This window comes from Vanessa atalanta, chromosome 16 (genome assembly GCF_905147765.1).
Source record: "Vanessa atalanta chromosome 16, ilVanAtal1.2, whole genome shotgun sequence".
Lineage (NCBI taxonomy): Eukaryota > Metazoa > Arthropoda > Insecta > Lepidoptera > Nymphalidae > Vanessa > Vanessa atalanta.
The window spans coordinates 6,157,643-6,177,704 of NC_061886.1; the positions used below are offsets into that span (position 1 = coordinate 6,157,643).

The window sequence follows — 20,062 nt, forward strand, 5'->3', positions numbered from 1 at the left end:
CGAAACCCAAAAAATATTACTCATAAAACATTTTTTTATTTTTTTTTTGTTAAAGTATTAGGTTGAATCTTAAGTAATATTTTTTTCAGGCATTTATTATTATTTCATTTATAAAATATTACATTCATAAAGTGGGTATTTGACACTGGGCATATATAGGCATGTTTTGGCGTTGCTCGGCAGAAGTCGATGTCGATCTCGATCGCTTCAGTATCGGTTGGCGCAATAAAACAAACCTTTCATCTACTTTTTTCTTGAGTGAATTTCATACAACAAGTGCGATTCCTTTGCTATAATATGCGGTTGCGTTTTGTCGTGTATGAATGAAGAATGACGTCGTTACGATTGACGAGGCCACTGGTTTTCAGTATTTTCCTCCATTTTGTGGTACCCAATTGATAATGGCGTATTAAATGTTTCTGACATAATTCCTAAAGAATGACGTAAATTTCTCCAATATTATTTCTAATAGACATATATTAAAGAATTATTATATATTATAGTCAGAAAGCTGTCCCATTCCCAGTGTATTTTGCCTTCTCTGTATATTATTACAGTTTTCGCTTAGCAATATTGCTTAATAATAATTCCCAAAGCAATTATGCACTTTTTAAATTTTTAGTGTAACGAAAAATCGTTTAATTTAATAATAATTTTCCAGAAAACGGATTATTCAAGACTTTGATATATTAAGAAAAGTATTTCGTTAGATGTCAAATGAATGAATAAAACCTACATAAAGCTTTTAGGTACTTTAAGTTCTGACCTAGACCTCTTTGCCTTGAACTGATATCTACTTGACAAGACTTATTGGACTTCTTTAAAAGCTTTAATTTGCTCTGTGCTATTGTGTTGAAAATAGAGCGAAATGCAACCTTTAAACAAATATTATGAAAATATTTTTGCCATGTAGAACATTGTATTTTATAGCATATAGCTTAAGAAGACTTTTAGATTAGAATTTTTGCTTAAGTGTCGAGATCGTGATGTATCTTACCGCAAGGGCATTCGTACAGTGAAGGTTTATGACTAAGTATTAAACTTTATTTGTATCTCAGTAGTAGCAAGATTTGTTTGATCGTAGAATGGTGCGCGGCACATAGTTGCGTCGATTCGTCCGTCCCCCGCGACTTGATTGTGATACGCGGGAGCGCGGAGTGCGACGCACTGACTGCTGTGCCGACTGCGGAGTTCAGACCGGCCAAACAGCCACAGCCAGTGCCCGTAAGTTCGTACGATAGTGAACAGTGTCTTTACGCCGTGCGCAAATCTCGTCTTTCCGAAAAATCACTTTTTTCTACCTTTTTTCGCGCGCATTTCGTCTACATAATGGCAGCTACTGAAGAACTTAGTGGAATCCTAATGAGGAGACAGGCCATAAATGAAAAATTAGAGGAAGGTGTTGAGGTCAAGCCCAAATATAAATTCGTGAACGTTTATACCGAGTTTCACGAATTCTCTAGGAAGGAAATAAAACAATACGAAAATACGTTCAACAAGTAAGTTCAGGCTTATTTAACCTTTAATACATTTTCGAAAGATAAATTATTTACAATGCGTGCTTTGTTATTAGACAGGTTACAACCCTGACAGGTGTTTGTCGTAGTTGTTTTAGTAAAGCCAGGTTGTAAATGAATATGCTAAGATTTATGGACTTAATTATCATGGAAATAACTTGTTTCAACTTTTAATTAAGGAAATTATTATTTGTATTACTTATATCTTTTATTTTATGAAGTTAAACAATTTAAATGGGCTGGTAGTCAAGACTAGTTTAACCTTATACAATACTTACCTTTACCTTCTTAAAATATTTATAATGATAAATATAATATATATAGTTTTTATATGAGTACCTACCGAATACCACAAACGAATGCCATCAGTTAAGGATATATACATACGTATATAATATCCGCCTACCTTAAACTAAAACAAGCTAACTTATCCGGTACGAGTCACGTACAACATATTAATAAAAGTTTCAAACTTTATCGTTTTATCCCATTCAAATCACTGACTTTCCTATGTCAACTGATTTTTAAACAACCTTGTGGTGTTACATTCTTCGCATTAAATATGCATGTTTTATAACCATGTTTAAGTGAAAGTAGTAAAAGCACAATATTAAATTGATAAAACTATAATAGATGTAATTTATTAAGTAATATGGTGAATCGTCGTGGGAGACTCTGAGTATGAATAGGACGCGAACTTATTATGAGAGTTATTATTCACTTCATTATAACTTTCATTTATCTTTTAATAAGATAACCGTGGATTCACACGGCGATTTATTGCAATTTGACGACTTCATTGTGAAAAATACACTTACATTCATAATTCAGGTCAATAATTAAATAGTTAACGACTTTAAAAGGAATACTTTTAAATGTAATTGTTTTTTAAGTGAGGGTAATTGTCGAAACTTATAACATTCGCCTTCTTTAGTTTGTATCAATTTAAACTTCAGCATCCATAAAAATATTTGTGCGTGACATTCAATCTAAATGTCCCCGAACTATAATATTCCTATGAAATTTTTATGGGCGTCAATTTATCAAATGTCACAGACATTAGTGTAGTAACTTTAGTTCTGTTTATACTTTGTATTTGGTTTCACTTATAAGATAGATAAACATTATATACAAGTGGTAAATAAAAAACAACGCAGGCGAAGCCGCAAAAAACCGCAAGGTACATTTTAATGTGTCTGGAATTCTGGATTCAATTTATTAAATTTTTTAAAACGCCAAGTAGATTATGTTTTAAACTTTAATAAGCTCCAGAAACAGCAATTTTACAAAACGACGATGTTAGCGACCCGCATAGTTATTATTTTCGGTAAACCGTTTGTACCTACTGTAGTTATAGGTATGTATTATTATTGTATTACCCAGACCATACTCCTTGTCGGCATTCATTAAACAAAAACGGTTATTGTTTGCTCTTCGCCAAACAAATAAACATCGCGTCATTCATTACAATAACTATAGAACAACAATTAGGTAGGTATGTACTTATGAAATTGCCAAATATTTTTTTATTGTGCATTCAACGAGCATTTAAGTTGAAAATATAGCTTCCTATTTTATATACTTAACTTACTTGTAGAGAAGTCTTTAAAAACATAGTCAATTAAAAATATTCAACCCAAAGAATTGTGTTCAAAAAATACTTTTTAAAATAACTCAACATGGATAAAGTAAAGCAGATAAAGTTTTATTATTATTATTATTATTTTATAGTCTTTTAAACACTGCCGAAGTAACCATGTCAGGCAATACTCTTTTCGGGGACCCTTTACCCCTTTTACCCCTAGACCATTCGAGACCTGAGGCAGTTGTCCACTCTGATTAATGGATAACTTAGCCCTGTTTTATACATAGTGATTATAGAGCACAAAGACTTATAAAAAAAATACTTTTTAATCAACCTCAATAGAATAGGGAAGGTTCTTAATACGTCTGTAGGTATATATTTTCTAATTTCACTGAAATGATGGGCTATAATCATATAGGTTATAATGTAGTATGACATTTTTTATTACATTTAGCGTATTAAATTTATCAAAGAAGTCGGAGTGAAAAATTGTATACCAACATATAACTATTAATTATATACCTAAGCATACAAATGAAAATTATTCTAAGTAATTATAATTTGTATCATATAGTATTTTAAAATAATAAAGTACTAATTCTTATCTTATTAGATTTGATAGTAGTGAAAAACTTTCCACCTTAAGATAATTAAGGTAATTTGAAGTCCCAGACTCCTTTTCCTTACCTCGACCCTACGACACATATTTACTTACATATGTAAATGTTATTAAATTCAACAATAAACAAGTCATTTGATAGTATTTTTTTTATTTTCTTCATAAGCGCGAAGAGAGTTTGTTTGTAAACTGTTAACTTCAAGAACTTAAAGTTACAGACAGTTTATTGAAGAATGTTAGTCTAGTATTCTATACTTTAAACTTAATACTACGAACTAAGCAGTTCACTCACCAATACACAACCAAACAATTACCAAACCGGTATATATACGGTGTATAAAACAGAGATATATATAAGATCAAAATTTAATGAAGATGAAATCGCAGGGCACTTTAACTATAAAATAAATATCATGAAGTATGGTTGAAAAATGCGCAATATGGTGACCTGTTTAATTTTTCGAAAATTGTCATTGAAATGTGCCAGACCATTTGTGACTCATATCTGAATACAGTTTTGGAAATTTAATAACCAGGACGATGTAGAATGTATATAATAGATCAGTCAATTATTATTTTATTAACGTCATTTATGTGGCATTACATAAAACGAGCAATTGTTTTTATACCCTTTTATATAGCATGTTTGCCTTGAAAGGTTTTATTAATAAAATAGCGCCGTAATTATATTTGTTCATTAACTAGTTAATTTTTTGTTTATTTAAGTATCTTTTTAACTTTGTTTTAATAAGCTGTTTCATATTTTTTAATAAAAGAAAAAAAATACTGATTCATTCCGTTATAGTTAATTGTATTGATAAATAATTGATATGTTTCGGTTTAGTTCACCATCATCGTCATTCATTCTTCCGGTTCCGTCACTAATTAATCGTAAGAATCAAAAACGTGGTTTGACTGATTCATATAATTTATAATACAAAGTAAGCGGTATATTGCTCGTTTTAAGTATAACGTAAAATACCTGTTTCCTTGATAATATATAGTGTCAACAATTAGTCATCAGTGTCTCATTCTTGCGGTTTATTCATAAACTCCAACACGCACACTCATTTTACTTTTAGTATTTTATGTGTTTGTACTACCAAGATTGGTTTAGTCCCCTAAATTAAAATTAATCATGTTCATATATGCGCACTTAATTCATCAAATTGAATCGTTTTGAATGTTAACCATGGGAAATGAATTTATTACATTATTTCTTTTAATTTTGTGCCGAGCTTTTAAGGGCCGAGATGGCCCAGTGGGTAGAACACGTGCATCTTAACCGATGATTTCGGGTTTAAACCCAGACAGGCACCACTGAATTTTCATGTGCTTAATTTGTGTTTATAATTCATCTCGTGCTCGGCGGTGAAGGAAAACATCGTGAGGAAACCTGCATGTGTCTAATTTCAACGAAATTCTGCCACATGTGTATTCCGCCGTAATGGAACAGCGTGGTGGAATATGCTCCAAACCTTCTCCTTAAAGAAAGAGGAGGCCTTTAGCCCAGCAATGGGAAAATTTACAGGCTGCTAATGCTAATGCTAGTAATTTACCTAAATACTAAAACCAACATTGATAAAAATTTAGCTAGGGCCCTCTAATATGCAAGTTAATATAATAATTTTATGCTGTTAGTTGCATTAGGTATATGTTTGTTTTAATAATATTTAGGTACACCTCCACTATCTCACAAGGGTAAATGATTATTAAACATAATATACAATAACAAATAAACTTTAAATTACTGTTACGAATCTAATCAAATTTCAAGGAAATATGATTGCACTTCCATGACCAAGTATGGCAGTTGTTATGATAAATGCACTCGTCGTGAGTTTAAAATTGATCAGCGTGGGGAGTAAGTGCGACTGTCGAGATATCAGGCGACAAAATCAATGACGGGTGCCCGGTGAGGCGGTGACCTGTGACTCACAAAAACACACCCGCAATTTTTTTATTTTAATATATTTTAAAGTTTTAAAATTATTCTTTGATACATATATTGCTGTTTTCTTAAAATTGATATAATCCTGATGAATCAAGCCGAGTACGATATGGTGTTTGTTAAGTTATTGTTTTTTTTTTTTACGAATTAAGATAATATACGAGACAATATGTTGAGAGGAAGTTGATGTTATCGCTCCTAGAGAGGATGGGGGCGTACTGCCACTGACTGTATTGATAACCATCATCATTGTCGTCATGAAATTGGTCATTTAGTTACATAAGTATTACATATATATATATATATATATATATATACTTATATAAGTTATGATACATATATGTACTTATGTTTGAAATTAAATGTTATTAGAACTTTGACTTTTTTAATTGTTAAGTAAATTATGAAATTCAGAAAGAAATTATAATATGATAATGATAAAAAAGTATGGCAAGTTTAAGTAACTATTTATATCAAGTATATTTCAACAACAAAATCTAAGAAGGTATATTACATATGAATGAATCTACATTTAAACGATTTCTGATCCCTTCTGAAGCTTCCCGTAATTCTGCAATTTTTCACTTATGATCTTAAGGTCATTCTTTTTTTAGATTTCCCCTTTGATTCGTTTTATTTCAAATATATACTTATATGTAATATATTATACCTGTATATAAATGCAGAATAACGTATGTTAACTATATATATATTTTTAATCATATCTAAGTTTGAAGCAAATATGATTAATCGGTTGAATTTATCTAATGATGTTTTGTATTTTTTTGAAGCAATCGGCGTTTTATTGTTTAAATTAATATTGTTTTATTACCATGTCAGATAAAATGGTATCAAATGCGATTACTAATATTTTAGGTGTAGCTAATGTTTTTGTATTTTTTTTTAATTAGTTATCGTTAAAGGAAAATAATAAAAACTCAACGATCGTCTACACGATAAATAGTTATAATAACATGAAGAATTTGTTAAAAGACAACGTTTCAAGTTTAAGTAAAAAATAAGAATAATAATTTTTATTTTAACTTTATGATTAGGTCGAATGTTAAATTCTAAAAAACAATGTAAGTATACATATTTATTTATGTTGTAATTAATTAAATTTGAATGTAATATGTGAATATATAATTTTAGTTTCACATCATGCACATTAGACTATAACGATATTATCGATTATTACAAAAAATAGACATTTTAGTCAATCCAGGGATTAAAGCAATGGTTACTGCATATTATGATAGCTGTAATGTCTTTTGATCCGGGGCATATATTGGATAATCTATAAAAACTACCAAAATAAAAAGGATACTAATAGCCTGTAAATAGACTACTGCTAGTCTAAGGCTAAAAGATCCTTTTGAGGAAAGAGTTTGAATCTTATTTCAACTCGTGATGCTCCACTACGTGATGGTCAATACACTTGTCGAATATTTTTATCTGAAACATGCAGCTTCCTTGCGATATTTACCTTTAACGCCGAGCATGAGATTAATAATAAAAACAAATTAAGAACAAGAAAAGTGGTGCCTTGCCGGACATGAACACACAATCTTCGTTTAAGTTTCAAGTGTTCTAGCCACTGAACCTTCTCGACTTTACTTTCAAATAAAACTTATTGAAATATATCAGTTGTTAATGGTTAATTACTATGCACACAATTCCAATGTTTATATTTTTATTTATTAACTACGCACCTTGTTATAGATTCAAGACAATTCTTGTTTACTTTGGAAATTGTAAACTAAAGCTAATGTACAGCAATGAAAGGTTATGTGTCATCAATTTAAAATACATTAAATCAATGTCTCGTGCAAATATGCATCCGTAACTTTCTCTTATAATACATTTATTCATAAATTGAATATATGTTTGTGTTATTTTCATCTAAAATATCTCTTTAATGTTAATTTTTTGTTAGTCGCTCACTACTTAAGTACTGGGTTAAATAGCGTGTTTTTGTACTACGTTTTCAGATTTATGATTACGTTTTGACTGTCTATTATATATGTTGTATATTGAGGTACAACTTGATCAGGGGAAAAATGACTAAACTTGGTAATATTTTCGATTGGTCTTGAACTCCTGATATTATCTATTTTATATAAACTAACTGTCCACCATTAGATATACTATTATTGTAGATAAGGTATCTTATCAAATCTCACCTTTTTACCCAATAATACATTAACAAAACCCATTTGGTTATAAATGGTTATAATATACATGAAGTGATTGAAAAGTTTTTATGGATTTGGCACGAGTACAACCACACTTCTATTTTAAGTTATTTTGAAGAATTGCATTTACGAAATTGTTCTGAATCGTGTTGCGGTCGATAGAGCTATTAAAGAAATAGGAAATTAAACGCAGCTAGGTCGGAAATAAACAATAATAGTTTGTTGGGAAATCGTTTTGTTTCACAGTTAATTCGTTTAGTTGCTATTTTGCAATACATATTTATGCAATCTACATAGATAAGTATTGCGAAATTACAACTTAAAAAAAAAAATATTCTTTTTGGTATTATTTATGCTATTAAATTGATATTTATGTGGTCTGGATGAAAAAAAATCTTTTTAGACATTACTAAGATTGTAAACCACCATCCATGTAATTAAAATTAATACTTGCCTTGGGCCCATGATTGGAATATCCTAATACTAATTCATACTGGAACTGAGAAATAATAAAAAAACGCTCTTTCATGTTAGAATACCTATTAATTGGGTGGTATGCAAACATTCAGTAACAGTAAAAGTAGAGTTCGTGTCTACTGTATTTGTCGGGTTATATCTTCTACTATCCTTAAGCAGCTTAAACTATCTATATTTAATTATGGTAACGTAATAGACACCAACTATCTTGTCACACGTCATTAAACTTTTGTTTTAATAGTTTGTATATGTGTTATATTATAGTACCTGCCTGTTATTTTTACTATCAATTAGGTTGTATATGGTTTAGTATATTTAAATTCATATCATGTCATATAAAGAGATAATTATTCGTTATTTAAACGTACTTGTTGCTAATCATCCGTTTGCATATTCTACGTACTAACACAACTATCCAGTTACGATACGTTCGAAAATGGATCGAAATATAATCGGGATCGTGTCGTAACCGATATAAGTAAAAATTCGCCCTCGGTTACGATTGAAATAAGTTTTATTTTTGTGAGGAATAATCGAAGTAAGATCGGAATAGAATCAGGAACGTATCATAACTATAACACATAAAGACCCACTAGAAACTATTGAGAGGTCGAAGACAAAATTTGACATTCGACCAAAACTATTTTACCTCCAACCTCTAGATCCTGGATCCAATAGAACAGAAGCATTTTTCAGATTTTTTATGGTTTATATATTTTAAATGTCCACACCAATTGAATCTAGACCAATATATCCATTTAAAAATTAATAATGTATTAAAAAATACATATTTCAAAAATCATATCCAGTTTCTTAATTCGACCTTGCATTTACATAACTATCTAAAATATCCATCACACTTTTCAATGAAATCCGCACGATAGGTACATAAACATTACGTAACACTTTCAAATAATAATATCAATTTTAATCGGTTAAATAACTTACGGAAAACATTTTTAACCGGCTATCTGACATTGCACAATAAAATTCGCCAAATCGTCCACATACGCCGATATAATAAAATAATTTTCGAAACTGACAAACCTAATGAGTCATTTAAAGTCGTCGATGTTATTCATACCTATAACAAATTTCATTTAATTATTTTTAGATTTTGAAATCGAATTTTGTTTGCAAATTTAGCAATTAATATACAAATATTCAAGCAAAAATGTATAAATGTTTTTATTTGTTCCTGTGATATCGTTGCCTGAGGATGTGGACTTCGTTATTCTAGATAGTAGGGCGATTCCATTTCATTATCTCTGACCTCGTTTGCTTTAGCACCATTGCTTATTGGAGGTTTTTTTATGACAAGACTATCCTAATTGGAAAATCTAATGAATGTATATTGTGTATAGACAGATATTATGATGCGAATCCGTTCAGTATGTTGAGAGTTTTTGTCAATTTCGAAGTGTACTATGGCCCGATGAAAATTTACATGACACTCGCTTTGGCTCGTTTGTTGATTCAGTAATCAGTAGCAGTACGTCAATGCCCGAAAGTTAGGTAAAGTCTTCCCTTTTTATCGTGTTAAGGAGATCGATTGCAGTTTAATTCAATACGCTACTTCAGTGCAAGTTTGTGGATATGTAATGTATGTTAATTTCATATCTCTTAAGTTTAAGCTATGCCTTGCATAAAATCAGTTAGTCAAGTAGTCAAGACATTTTATATCCAAAAAGTTTTAGTTTGTCTTGTGAAGGAAGATAATATTTAAGGTTAGAAGATGTTAAAAAAAGAATAGATGACAAGTGTGCGCACTTATATAATATTACGACTCCCGCAAAGAATTCCTTGAATCATGAATACACAAGGAACCACGTTTGGGGCATTTAGTTAAAAATACAAAGTTTATATTTCCAAAATATCTTCTTATTTTTGTTCTCATTCTTTATGAGTGCTTTTGAATTCAAATTATGCAACGAAGCTATGAAATGTTTGTTCTTTAAACATGAGTTTTTTATTATTTTCGTACCAAGACTAAAGTTTTATATTCATGTTCAAGTAAATTTATGCACGCATTCTGCTGCATGAAGCGAAATGAACAATATTTTTAAATTAATCTTTATTGGGCATGGATATCGTTCACTTATTGATTGTTACGAATTGTAACTGCCTTATTGGACTAGTGGCCTAATAAGCTATAAAAAATAAGACCTTAGTTTTGAATTACTAGGTTAGGCCATTAAAAGTTATTGGATTTTTGTCACAAATAAGTTAATTTGCAAATACAAAAAAGCAATGGTAGGTTTACTTGGTGGTAAGACTTTGTGCAAGCCCGTCTGGGTAGGTATCACCCACTCATCACATATTCTACCGCCAAACAGCAGTACTCAGTATTGTTGTGTTTCAGTTTGAAGGGTGAGTGAGCCAGTGTAACTACAGGCACAAGGGACGTAACATCTTAATTCACAAGGTTGGTGGCGCATCGGTGATGTAAGGAATGGTTAATATTTCTTACAACGCCATTGTCTATGGCCGGTGATGACCACTTACCATCAGGTGGCCCATTTGCTAGTCCGCCTACCGATATCATAAAAAAAGGTATTTGGCAATTTTAAATGTCGTATAATAAAAAACGTAAAGCTCTTAATTCCGCTCTTGATCTCTTTACAATGTCGGAGGAAATAGAGAATACGAATTTGTTTGCGCACACAGACTTTATGCACTATAATATTTTTGTACACATAGCCAGTCTCCGTTTAGAATGTGTCAGGAAAACGTCATCAGAACGTATCTTTTGAGCTGTTACCACTTCGTAAAATAAAATTAATTAATTAAAAATAAAAGAAAATATATATTCCGGAGGACTCTGTAGTAATAATCAATGCATAGTACAAATAGTAACTAAAAAAAACTAAGAACTCAATAGTAATAATTATACATTTTTCTGCATAAACGGAAAGTTTTAAAGTATCTTTATATCCAAGGTAACAACGACGTATGTTGTAGAAAAATATACAAGTTTTTTTTTTTTATAATGTATTCATTATCGTTACGTGTATTTGTAGTTACGTGGTTTCAAGGTACCTACACGCGTTCTTTGACATGGCTTGCCTCGAGACAATACAATTTGTAATCCGCAACTAGCGTTACGTTTTGCGAGTGAATGCATTTCAATAGCGTATACTTTGTCACAATGTACATATATCTTTTGTGTAGGTTGTTGACATCACTATTCTATATGGTATACAAAAGAATAGGTATATGTAGTTTGAAAGAGAACAAAAGCAGCTTTGCGGTTAAATTAAAAGTTGAAAACTTAAAAATCTTAAGCATTGTTTTATGTCGGTAAATCGGTCAAGTCACAAGTGTGCAGTAAAGAGGTAGCGAGTTTACACTAGGTACACGTGTATATTATATACTCCAATAAACTGTTCTAAATAATCTTGGACGTTGGATGACGTAATGACTTTTATTGAGTATCTATCTTAAACATTGTAATATTTAAACTGGTCGTGGTAATAAAATGATTGTCATTGTCTCAATGCAAAACTCGTGATGAAAATATTGTTGTTGATTTCTTTTGCAAACGAAACATGTGAAAATATTTAATTAATTAATTAATCACATTAAACACACATCATATAACTGTGAATAACATTTCGGTATGTAATTATTCAGAATTGAAATTTTAAAGCAATGATAAAGTCAACTAGAAGATAAAATATCGTGATTGTATGACACTCCCTAAAGGCAATCATTTTGATAAATCTGTTTTATTAAACTATATTAAATAAGTCGTTAATAAAAAAATTTTATCAATGTCAATAACTAATAATTATTGCAGATATTTGTGATATAAGTCAATATTATTACATAATATTTATTAAACGACTTGGAATATTAATTTTATACACGTTATATATATCGTATAATTTTAAATACTATATCAAATTTAGATCTGTCTATCAATATAAATTACACATGTAAAATTATTTTCAGGTAAAGTTAATATTGCTTGCTGTAATGACATACAAATATTTAAGTTTACCTTTAGGTAAACCTTGTCTAAATATCAAGATCCGCTATCTACCGTACCTACCTACCTACTTAAGAATGATAGTTAAAACAGCTTAGGTAAATCCTGATCAATAACGTTACGATCATCTATAAAGCAGAAAGGATTCGCTTTAAAATAAAATATATTCGGCGTGGCGCATGTTAAAGTTAATACATAATATGACTGATACGTCATTCAAATTTATTATATTGTTTTCGACAAGGTGATAGTCTACGAAATTAAATTAAACAAAATTTGCATACAAATTATTGCTGGTTGAGTAAAAATTTAAGTTGGTATTTAGACTAAAAATTGAATGAAAAGAGAATAAAAGATATTTTATTAATATTCTTTGGATATTTAAATGTTGATGCTTGTATTAAATCTTTTAGCAATATTTTATGAATAAAACAGGCCCAATATAAACTTTATAAATAAGAGGTACCTAGTCAATTTACTTAATGAGCAACTGCTCATTTTTTATTTTATTAGGATTTATTTCTATAAGAATTATTATTATCCAACATTGGGGACTTATATGAGCACCTATATGTAAATAATCAAAGCAAATAAAATTGATTATTTAAATATAAGTATTAAAAAAAAAACTTGAAATATTTTGATAGACTTGTATTCAATATCATCCATCAACATGCAGTCCACGCGTATAATAACTTTCTTTATCAAATAACTTGCCTTACAGCAGTAATAACGGTTCTCCAGTATGGAAATCTGGATAGGTATTTGTTAGGTACCTACTGTTTGTGGCACATCGTTTTTAATCACTTGTAATTATATAAAATTACGTGTCTTGACTCTTGACACATCACTTTATGTGAATACGATTAAGTACGTGATTATCTGTATTTATTTATGTTATAATAAACAACATTCTTAGATGTTTTTTTTATTATAAAAAACAAAGAGCAAAAAGTTATGAATCATATAAAAAAATGAATGAGATTTCCTTTTGCTGTCTCATTTGTCTTAGGTACCTACCTAATATACTTTTGTTGTTAGTGTACAATTTCATCACGATCGCAGATATGGCCGGGTAATATTCGTAGTTCGGCTTACGGAGGTTTTTCATAATTTCTCTAAAAATCTACCTAATAAGCAAACACACATTTAATTACTACATGTTGAATATTATTTTATTGCCAGAATCAAAAAACAATAATTATTTAATAATTGTCTACACATAACATAAACTACGAATGAATTATACGTTTAAATTTTAAAATTATAAAATGGGCATAGGATAAAAATTATATCCTCTACACTTTTGATTATGCAATATGACAAACACTATGATGACTGTATAGTCATCATAGTGTTTGTATTAGTAGGTATCTACTAATACATTTATTGTTTGTATTTAATATATCAAGTAGTAATTCATATGCAAATTTTGTTTCAGATTCGATGAAGGTCAAGACGGGTTTCTGGACCTTACCGAAGTTAAACGTATGATGGAGCGCCTTGGAGCTCCACAAACACATCTCGGCTTAAAAGCTATGATCAACGAAGTCGATGAAGACGGCGACAACAAGATTAGTTTTAGAGAATTCTTGCTGATTTACCGGTTAGTTAATTTGAAAAATACGTAAATCATAATTTTAAATATATACCTAATAAAGGATTAAGTATACAAAAAGTCTTGTATAGGTACTAATTTTTTATAGTTCGAAAGCTTTAAGCTCAAGCTACATACGTAACGGACAAGTAGATTAACGTAACATTCTTTAAAAGGCCTGTCTGCGAGCGTTTCTCTCGACTGGAACCTAATGGAAAAGTTATTGATTACAGATTCAGGGACGTATATGGCTACATAACATTAGTTCAATATTTAACTTTCATTTTTTTTGTCTAGTTTAGTGAAACTTGCCATGCGATAGCGGTAGTTGTAACATGAATAATGACTAAACGATTGCCTGTAATCCTAATTAAATCATAATTTATTTTATGCGTACGACACACATTTATCTATATTTTAAAGACCAAAAATAATTATATATTTAAATAAATGTAATTTATTAAATTTTCGCTTATATTTTAGAAAAGCACGAGCGGGTGAACTTGAATCAGACTCTGGATTAGAAGCCTTTGCGAGATTGACAGAAATAAATGTTGACCAAGTTGGTGTTAATGGAGCAAAGAATTTCTTCGAGGCAAAGATTGAGGAACTTGCAAAAACGAATAAATTCCACGACGAAATCATTCAAGAACAGGAGGAAAAGCGCCGCGAGGCTGAAGAGAAGGCCATGCGAAGGCAAAGGTTCAAAGAAAAAACAGCCGTATTTCAACAGTAATTAAGGCGTAAAGATAAGTTGTTGTCTATCTAGTCTGTAAGCTGTTACCACATGGCTTTAGAAATGTAATCCAATGTTATATATATAAAAGTCTAGGCAAATAATCAACATTAATGTTTGTCTATAGTGTTTTAACTGCCTTCAAGTTTAGGCATTTGTTTTAATCATTTATTATAATAAATTAAAGTAACAAATCTTGTGTGTCAAATTTAACGATTATTTTTTTTAGTTATTGCTAAATGTTAAAGATTTCCTAACACACTAGATGTATTATGTTATATTAGTATATTAAAATAGTGTTATCTAGGTGCGGTTACTGTTAAAATGTTTTTATTGCTTAAAGAGAGCAATGTAAATCTGTCTGACATTAAATCAGCTAAAAATAAGATCACTCACACAAATCGTTGTTTGCATGTTGAACATGTAAAAACAGATATTTAAGTAAATTGTGATGGAATGTTAATTTTTAAATATATTTAAATAAACATTTGTATTAAAAGGCATATTTATTTATCTATTATCATTGAAATAATAATTATTTGTCAAATTTACTGATAATTGAAAATAAACCGAAACCGAACCGATATCATACGGTACCAAATCGAGCACACTAATCCCTTTAATTCTTAAGTTTGCAACTATTAACCATTTACGTAATTGAAAATATGAAGACTGGATACTAATCATTAAAAAAAAACAATATTTATAAATAGAACAACAGCAAAACAAATGATTGATTGGGAAAAAGAAATTTACGCACAGAAGTGTTATTATAAGTAGTCGTTTTAAATTGATTGTTATTTTTTTCATTTTCTGATTGAATTATTGTTACTAATATAATAGTTAGGTAGTCTTATAAACTCAAAAAGAGTTTCGGAACAATAATATGAATACTTCGTCTTTACAAGCCGCACAAATTTTGGCATAGGTGCGACAAGGCAGTTAAGCTAGAAAATTTCTAGCTTAAAATTAAAGCCATTTTACGATTTCTAGGGTGCACGGAATATTTGTAAAGTTTCTTAGAAAAGAAGACGTAGGATTCGGGACTATAGTGTCACATCATAATTTCCTTAGTGGGTTAAAATAAAAACGGCTCAAAGAAATGCACGGAGTAAGCCATAAGGCGGCTAAATTAAGGCACTTTCATCCCTTTTGAGTCGTCTGTAGTTCACGTTCAGTTCAGTCGTTTTAGTTCAGTTGATGGGTGAGGGACATGATTAAATCGTGCAGACGATCGCAGAAGAATCTAACGTGCATTAAGGCCCCTTGCATATGGCGTATTATAAACGCACAGACGACGCGCGTTTTTTTTGTTTATTTTTGCGTTTTTGTAGATTCGAACGCGATACAAACGCACGTGTGGTCAGCAAGCAGCCCGGACCTTGATCACATCAAATTGGCCGTTTTAGTAAAAAAACGTTAAATTTTTAGGATTACTACGAATTTGTATGAAAAAATTTGCTTATTTGGTTTTAATATTTACTCCGTCTTACACTGTATGTCATACAGGCTTGGATTAAGCTATTTACTTTCTTTAAAATCAATTCTATTTTAGACCCGGCTTTCACGCGTCCAGTGAGTGCATCGCATTAGGAATCACAATTTTAAGGGCTTTGCTACAAAGTTGCAAAGTTATTCGTCAAAATCCAAAAGTACCAACTAGGACTATCAGTCAGGCTCGTACTCAACGACTTTTTCGCTATCAAATAGTCCGTCTCGTCTCTCGTCCGATGCGCGTAAATCTTATAGCCATTCTTAAGGCCCGTTAAGGCCATGAGGGACAAAAGCAAAATATGTATAAAAAATATGCTAATGGCATATTGTATTTTTACTATAATGTTAGAATCAGCTAATTTCATAAAGCTTATGCTAGCTCCTGCATTTTATTTAATATATTCAAGTGTCTTACGCTCGTTGTTTCCTTTTCAATTATGTTCATAGTTGATAGTTATTTTTTTTTTATACAGGCAACCCAAATATAAACAATCAATGACATTAAAAAAAGGCTTTATTCAACACTTTCAATCACAAATTTCAAATCAAATCAACCAAAAACTAAGAATTCCAACGTTCAATATAGAAATTAAATAATTATTCACAACATCAATTTTTTTACCATATTAATAAAAAATAATAATGTAATTACAGCTAATATATTTACAAATCATTGTAATTCTTAGTCCTAATTACTGAGATTCATCCATACTGTTTCTAAAACTGTCATGCTGTTCATAAGACATATTCTGATTTGTATGTTGGCTTAAATCCAGTTGAAGGTGTTTTACCGGAGGCAAGTTTGTTATATTTATCTGCTGAATATTTGCAAGACTTGCTATTGTTGAGACATTCTGGAAAATATGTAGATTAGAATTTTAAGATATTTATATAATATATTCTACCACTAAGCAACAATATTTCTTTTTGCTGTTTTGGTATTGATGAAATCACATTTTAATTCTAATGGTTCATAGTGAATAATGTCTTTATAAAGAATGATTAATATTAGTGATATTGCCAATTTCTATAAGAAGCAATGTCCATCTACCATCAGATAACTTCTACGTAGTCTGCATTGCTATATTAAAAAAAAATAGTATTGAATAGCAAAACAAAAATATATAAGTACCTGTTTTATGTTCTCCTCAAACTCGCCACCTGGATTAGTAAAATTTTTAATTTTTTGCACCTCTAATGATCTGCAAAAGAATCGGTGGTTAATATTTGCTTTGTGTTTATTCTTTCATTGGTAATATTAACTAGTTTAAAATTATACCCTTACTAATAAATACTTACATAAGCCTTAAAAGTTGATTTGCAGTGGTCAGTTCATTTTGTAAATCTTGTTGTAATTGCTGAACATTTCCAGCTGTTGACATGATTATTAAAAACTATTATAAAGCAGAAAAATGATTATTTTGCTATTAATTTGAATATAACCGTAGGCTGACAGTACGTAAACTTTAAACAATAATTAAATGACATATCCTAACTTTCAGTTAAAATTTGAAATTAAAAATACAAACTTGACCTTGAAAACAGTTGTCTTGACATCTGTCATCATCGGATGTGTTCATTTAGCCAATTGGTTATTCATATCAACAAAAAATAATAAGTTATTAGAAAACTATTATTAAAAATAAAAGGGTTGTTTTTGTTTATTTATTTAGTTGAAAAAATATACTTAAAATCACTCAAATCAATGATACTCATGAAAGTTATTGTCAATAATTGATAAGTTACTCTACGCAGTTACAAATGAATCAGCTCATAGTTTTACAGCACTTTGTGTCTTACAAATTAGTTCTCTACGTGGTAAGTTTAAGGGGGTAAATTCCTTTGAAGAGATAAAAACCAATATAATTTCGTTATTATGATATGAATGTATTAAAGTTACTTATTAAATGTGTATGATTTACTTGAAACCTTTTCTTAATTATCTAAAATTATTGGTTGTATTAATAATTTTGTAATAAAAGAAACTAAAAAGAAGTAGTCGTATTCGGATTTTTTGTCAACATACTATTATTTTGGCGAGATTGGTGAGATTGGGCAGGGAAAGAAAATTTACATACCTAGTAACACAGCTGTTGAGCCAGTTGTCAACTTTTTTTGTCAGATGTAAAAATGGAGGAAGGTATATCCGTTAAAAATGAAGAAAAGAGTATTGATATTAAACAAGAAAACGAAGAAAATGTTGATAACTTTAAATGTGACTTTGAATCTGGAAGCCAAGACAGCAGCAAAAGTGGAAGTGGAGGATATCAACGATGGGCGCCTAATTTAAATGGAGTTAGAAAAAGTGCATTTACACCTTACAAGTCTGTCCAGTGCACGGCTTTGACTAATTTACAAAGAGGTGACGTTTTTCTTTAACAATGTACATTAAGTAGCGTTGATTATGTCTTCTATCGATTATCCTTTGTGAGGACTCGTATTAGTTTTAAAGAGTTCAAGGTCGCGTTTTTAGGTAATACGCAGGCGCGGGTCCCCGAATTGCCCCAGCCCGATTGTAGCTTTCACGCGAAGGCTGGTCGCGGAGAAGTTACCCGTGAGGACGTGAAACTGGAGCAGTATGTTGATATCACGGACGAGCACGGTCTCACGGCGCTGCACTGGGCAGCAAGTTATGGACAGTTAAACAGCTGCCAGGACCTTGTTTGGTGAGAATGCTATTTCCATTGTTTGTTGAATAGTAGGTTGTGTGGGTGTTCCTATTGAGTTGATGACAAAAAAGACTTTACAGATCTTTTTCTACTTGTTATATATATTGCTACAAGATGAATAATATTAATGATATTGTAAATAGAAATATTAATTTATTTTGAAACAAAGAAACAATCCATTTCAGTGGTGTGACTAGATGACAATTGTAAATATTTAATATAAATGGATTACCAACTATGCAAAAAAATACAATAAACTATTTTTTAATATATATAAATTTTAATTAAAGGAGTGGTGCCAATGTTAATATTAGAGGTCCTGAAGGTGAGACTGCACTCCATCTTGCGGCTGCAGGTGGGCACCACGAGGTTGTGAAATTTCTGTTAAATGAAGGAGCAGATGCTGATATTCAAGATGATGTAAGTAAACTAAAAATTATCAACATAAATATGAATGAAACTTTGAAGATAAAAATATTTTTATAAACAGTGTTGTATGTTTTGAAAATAAATTGTGAATTTTTGTTTCCATATATTTCCGTATATATCATAAATATTCCGATTATATTACATTAAATCTCAAGTTTTTGGCACTTTAAGATTTTAAGATTGGAATTTTTAAAATTTTGATTGTTTCTTATTTTCAGTCTGGTAGTACAGCATTAATGTATGCAGCAGCTGCCGATTTTCCCTACACTTGTAATGAGCTCCTCATCAGAGGTGCTGATTTAACACTTACTAATGACTATGATCAAGATGCCTACACTCTGACCACAACCAATAACTGCAAACTGGGTATTAATATATTTGTACTTATTCTAGAGAGATTAAGTTATCATTACTTTATTGAGTGATATTTAAATCAAAGTTTTATTTTCAGCTCAAACTGTGATAGAAAACTTTTTGATTGGCTGCCTCAGCAAGATGTGAAGTATTTACCCATTCATGTTCAGTTGCCTTGGACAACCAACACAATGGATTCATTTGCTTACAGCAGTTAAAATGAAAATACAGGGATTTAGTTTTTAATATAAAACGTATTTAATATATATTTTAAGTTCAACTTATACAAAACATGTGATGTTATGTGACTCAATAGACAGACAATATATGAATTAAACCTTAATTATTGTTCTTTATTTATTCCTCATAGAAAAATATTTTTATCACAAGTAAACTTTAACACTATACATAATAATTGTCACTTATAAAAATTCCTTTAAAATTTGTA

At 30.3% G+C, this 20,062-nt stretch overlaps 3 protein-coding genes across 3 annotated transcripts; 2 read left to right on the forward strand and 1 right to left on the reverse strand.

The window, feature by feature from the left end:
* Positions 1–1,108: 1,108 nt before the first annotated feature.
* Positions 1,109–15,171, forward strand: LOC125069784 (EF-hand domain-containing protein D2 homolog). Its single transcript, XM_047679357.1, has 3 exons — positions 1,109–1,499; positions 13,777–13,941; positions 14,416–15,171. Exons 1-3 carry the CDS (start codon positions 1,330–1,332, stop codon positions 14,666–14,668), a joined length of 588 nt encoding a protein of 195 aa, XP_047535313.1. The 5' UTR covers positions 1,109–1,329; the 3' UTR covers positions 14,669–15,171.
* Positions 15,172–16,658: 1,487 nt separating this feature from the next.
* On the reverse strand, positions 16,659–17,678 carry LOC125070008. Its single transcript, XM_047679673.1, has 4 exons — positions 17,462–17,678; positions 17,295–17,364; positions 16,853–17,016; positions 16,659–16,807 (listed from the first exon to the last, which is right to left on the reverse strand). Exons 1-3 carry the CDS (start codon positions 17,542–17,544, stop codon positions 16,855–16,857), a joined length of 315 nt encoding a protein of 104 aa, XP_047535629.1. The 5' UTR covers positions 17,545–17,678; the 3' UTR covers positions 16,659–16,807; positions 16,853–16,854.
* A 577-nt stretch (positions 17,679–18,255) lies between these two features.
* Positions 18,256–19,957, forward strand: LOC125069876 (DNA-binding protein RFXANK-like). The gene is made up of 5 exons (XM_047679479.1): positions 18,256–18,524; positions 18,636–18,828; positions 19,122–19,251; positions 19,479–19,626; positions 19,712–19,957. Exons 1-5 carry the CDS (start codon positions 18,293–18,295, stop codon positions 19,759–19,761), a joined length of 753 nt encoding a protein of 250 aa, XP_047535435.1. The 5' UTR covers positions 18,256–18,292; the 3' UTR covers positions 19,762–19,957.
* Positions 19,958–20,062: the final 105 nt, after the last annotated feature.

Excerpts from the sequence above, each read along its gene's own strand:
- LOC125069784 (XM_047679357.1), top strand. The coding sequence starts at position 1,330 with ATGGCAGCTACTGAAGAACTTAGTGGAATCCTAATGAGGAGACAGGCC. Across the intron at positions 1,500-13,776 it reads TACGAAAATACGTTCAACAA|ATTCGATGAAGGTCAAGACG; the intron begins GTAAGTTCAGGC and ends ATTTTGTTTCAG. Across the intron at positions 13,942-14,415 it reads GAATTCTTGCTGATTTACCG|AAAAGCACGAGCGGGTGAAC; the intron begins GTTAGTTAATTT and ends CTTATATTTTAG.
- LOC125070008 (XM_047679673.1), bottom strand. The coding sequence starts at position 17,544 with ATGTCAACAGCTGGAAATGTTCAGCAATTACAACAAGATTTACAAAAT. Across the intron at positions 17,365-17,461 it reads AATCAACTTTTAAGGCTTAT|ATCATTAGAGGTGCAAAAAA; the intron begins GTAAGTATTTAT and ends ATTCTTTTGCAG. Across the intron at positions 17,017-17,294 it reads TTGAGGAGAACATAAAACAG|AATGTCTCAACAATAGCAAG; the intron begins GTACTTATATAT and ends CATATTTTCCAG.
- LOC125069876 (XM_047679479.1), top strand. The coding sequence starts at position 18,293 with ATGGAGGAAGGTATATCCGTTAAAAATGAAGAAAAGAGTATTGATATT. Across the intron at positions 19,252-19,478 it reads ATGCTGATATTCAAGATGAT|TCTGGTAGTACAGCATTAAT; the intron begins GTAAGTAAACTA and ends TCTTATTTTCAG. Across the intron at positions 19,627-19,711 it reads AACCAATAACTGCAAACTGG|CTCAAACTGTGATAGAAAAC; the intron begins GTATTAATATAT and ends TTTTATTTTCAG.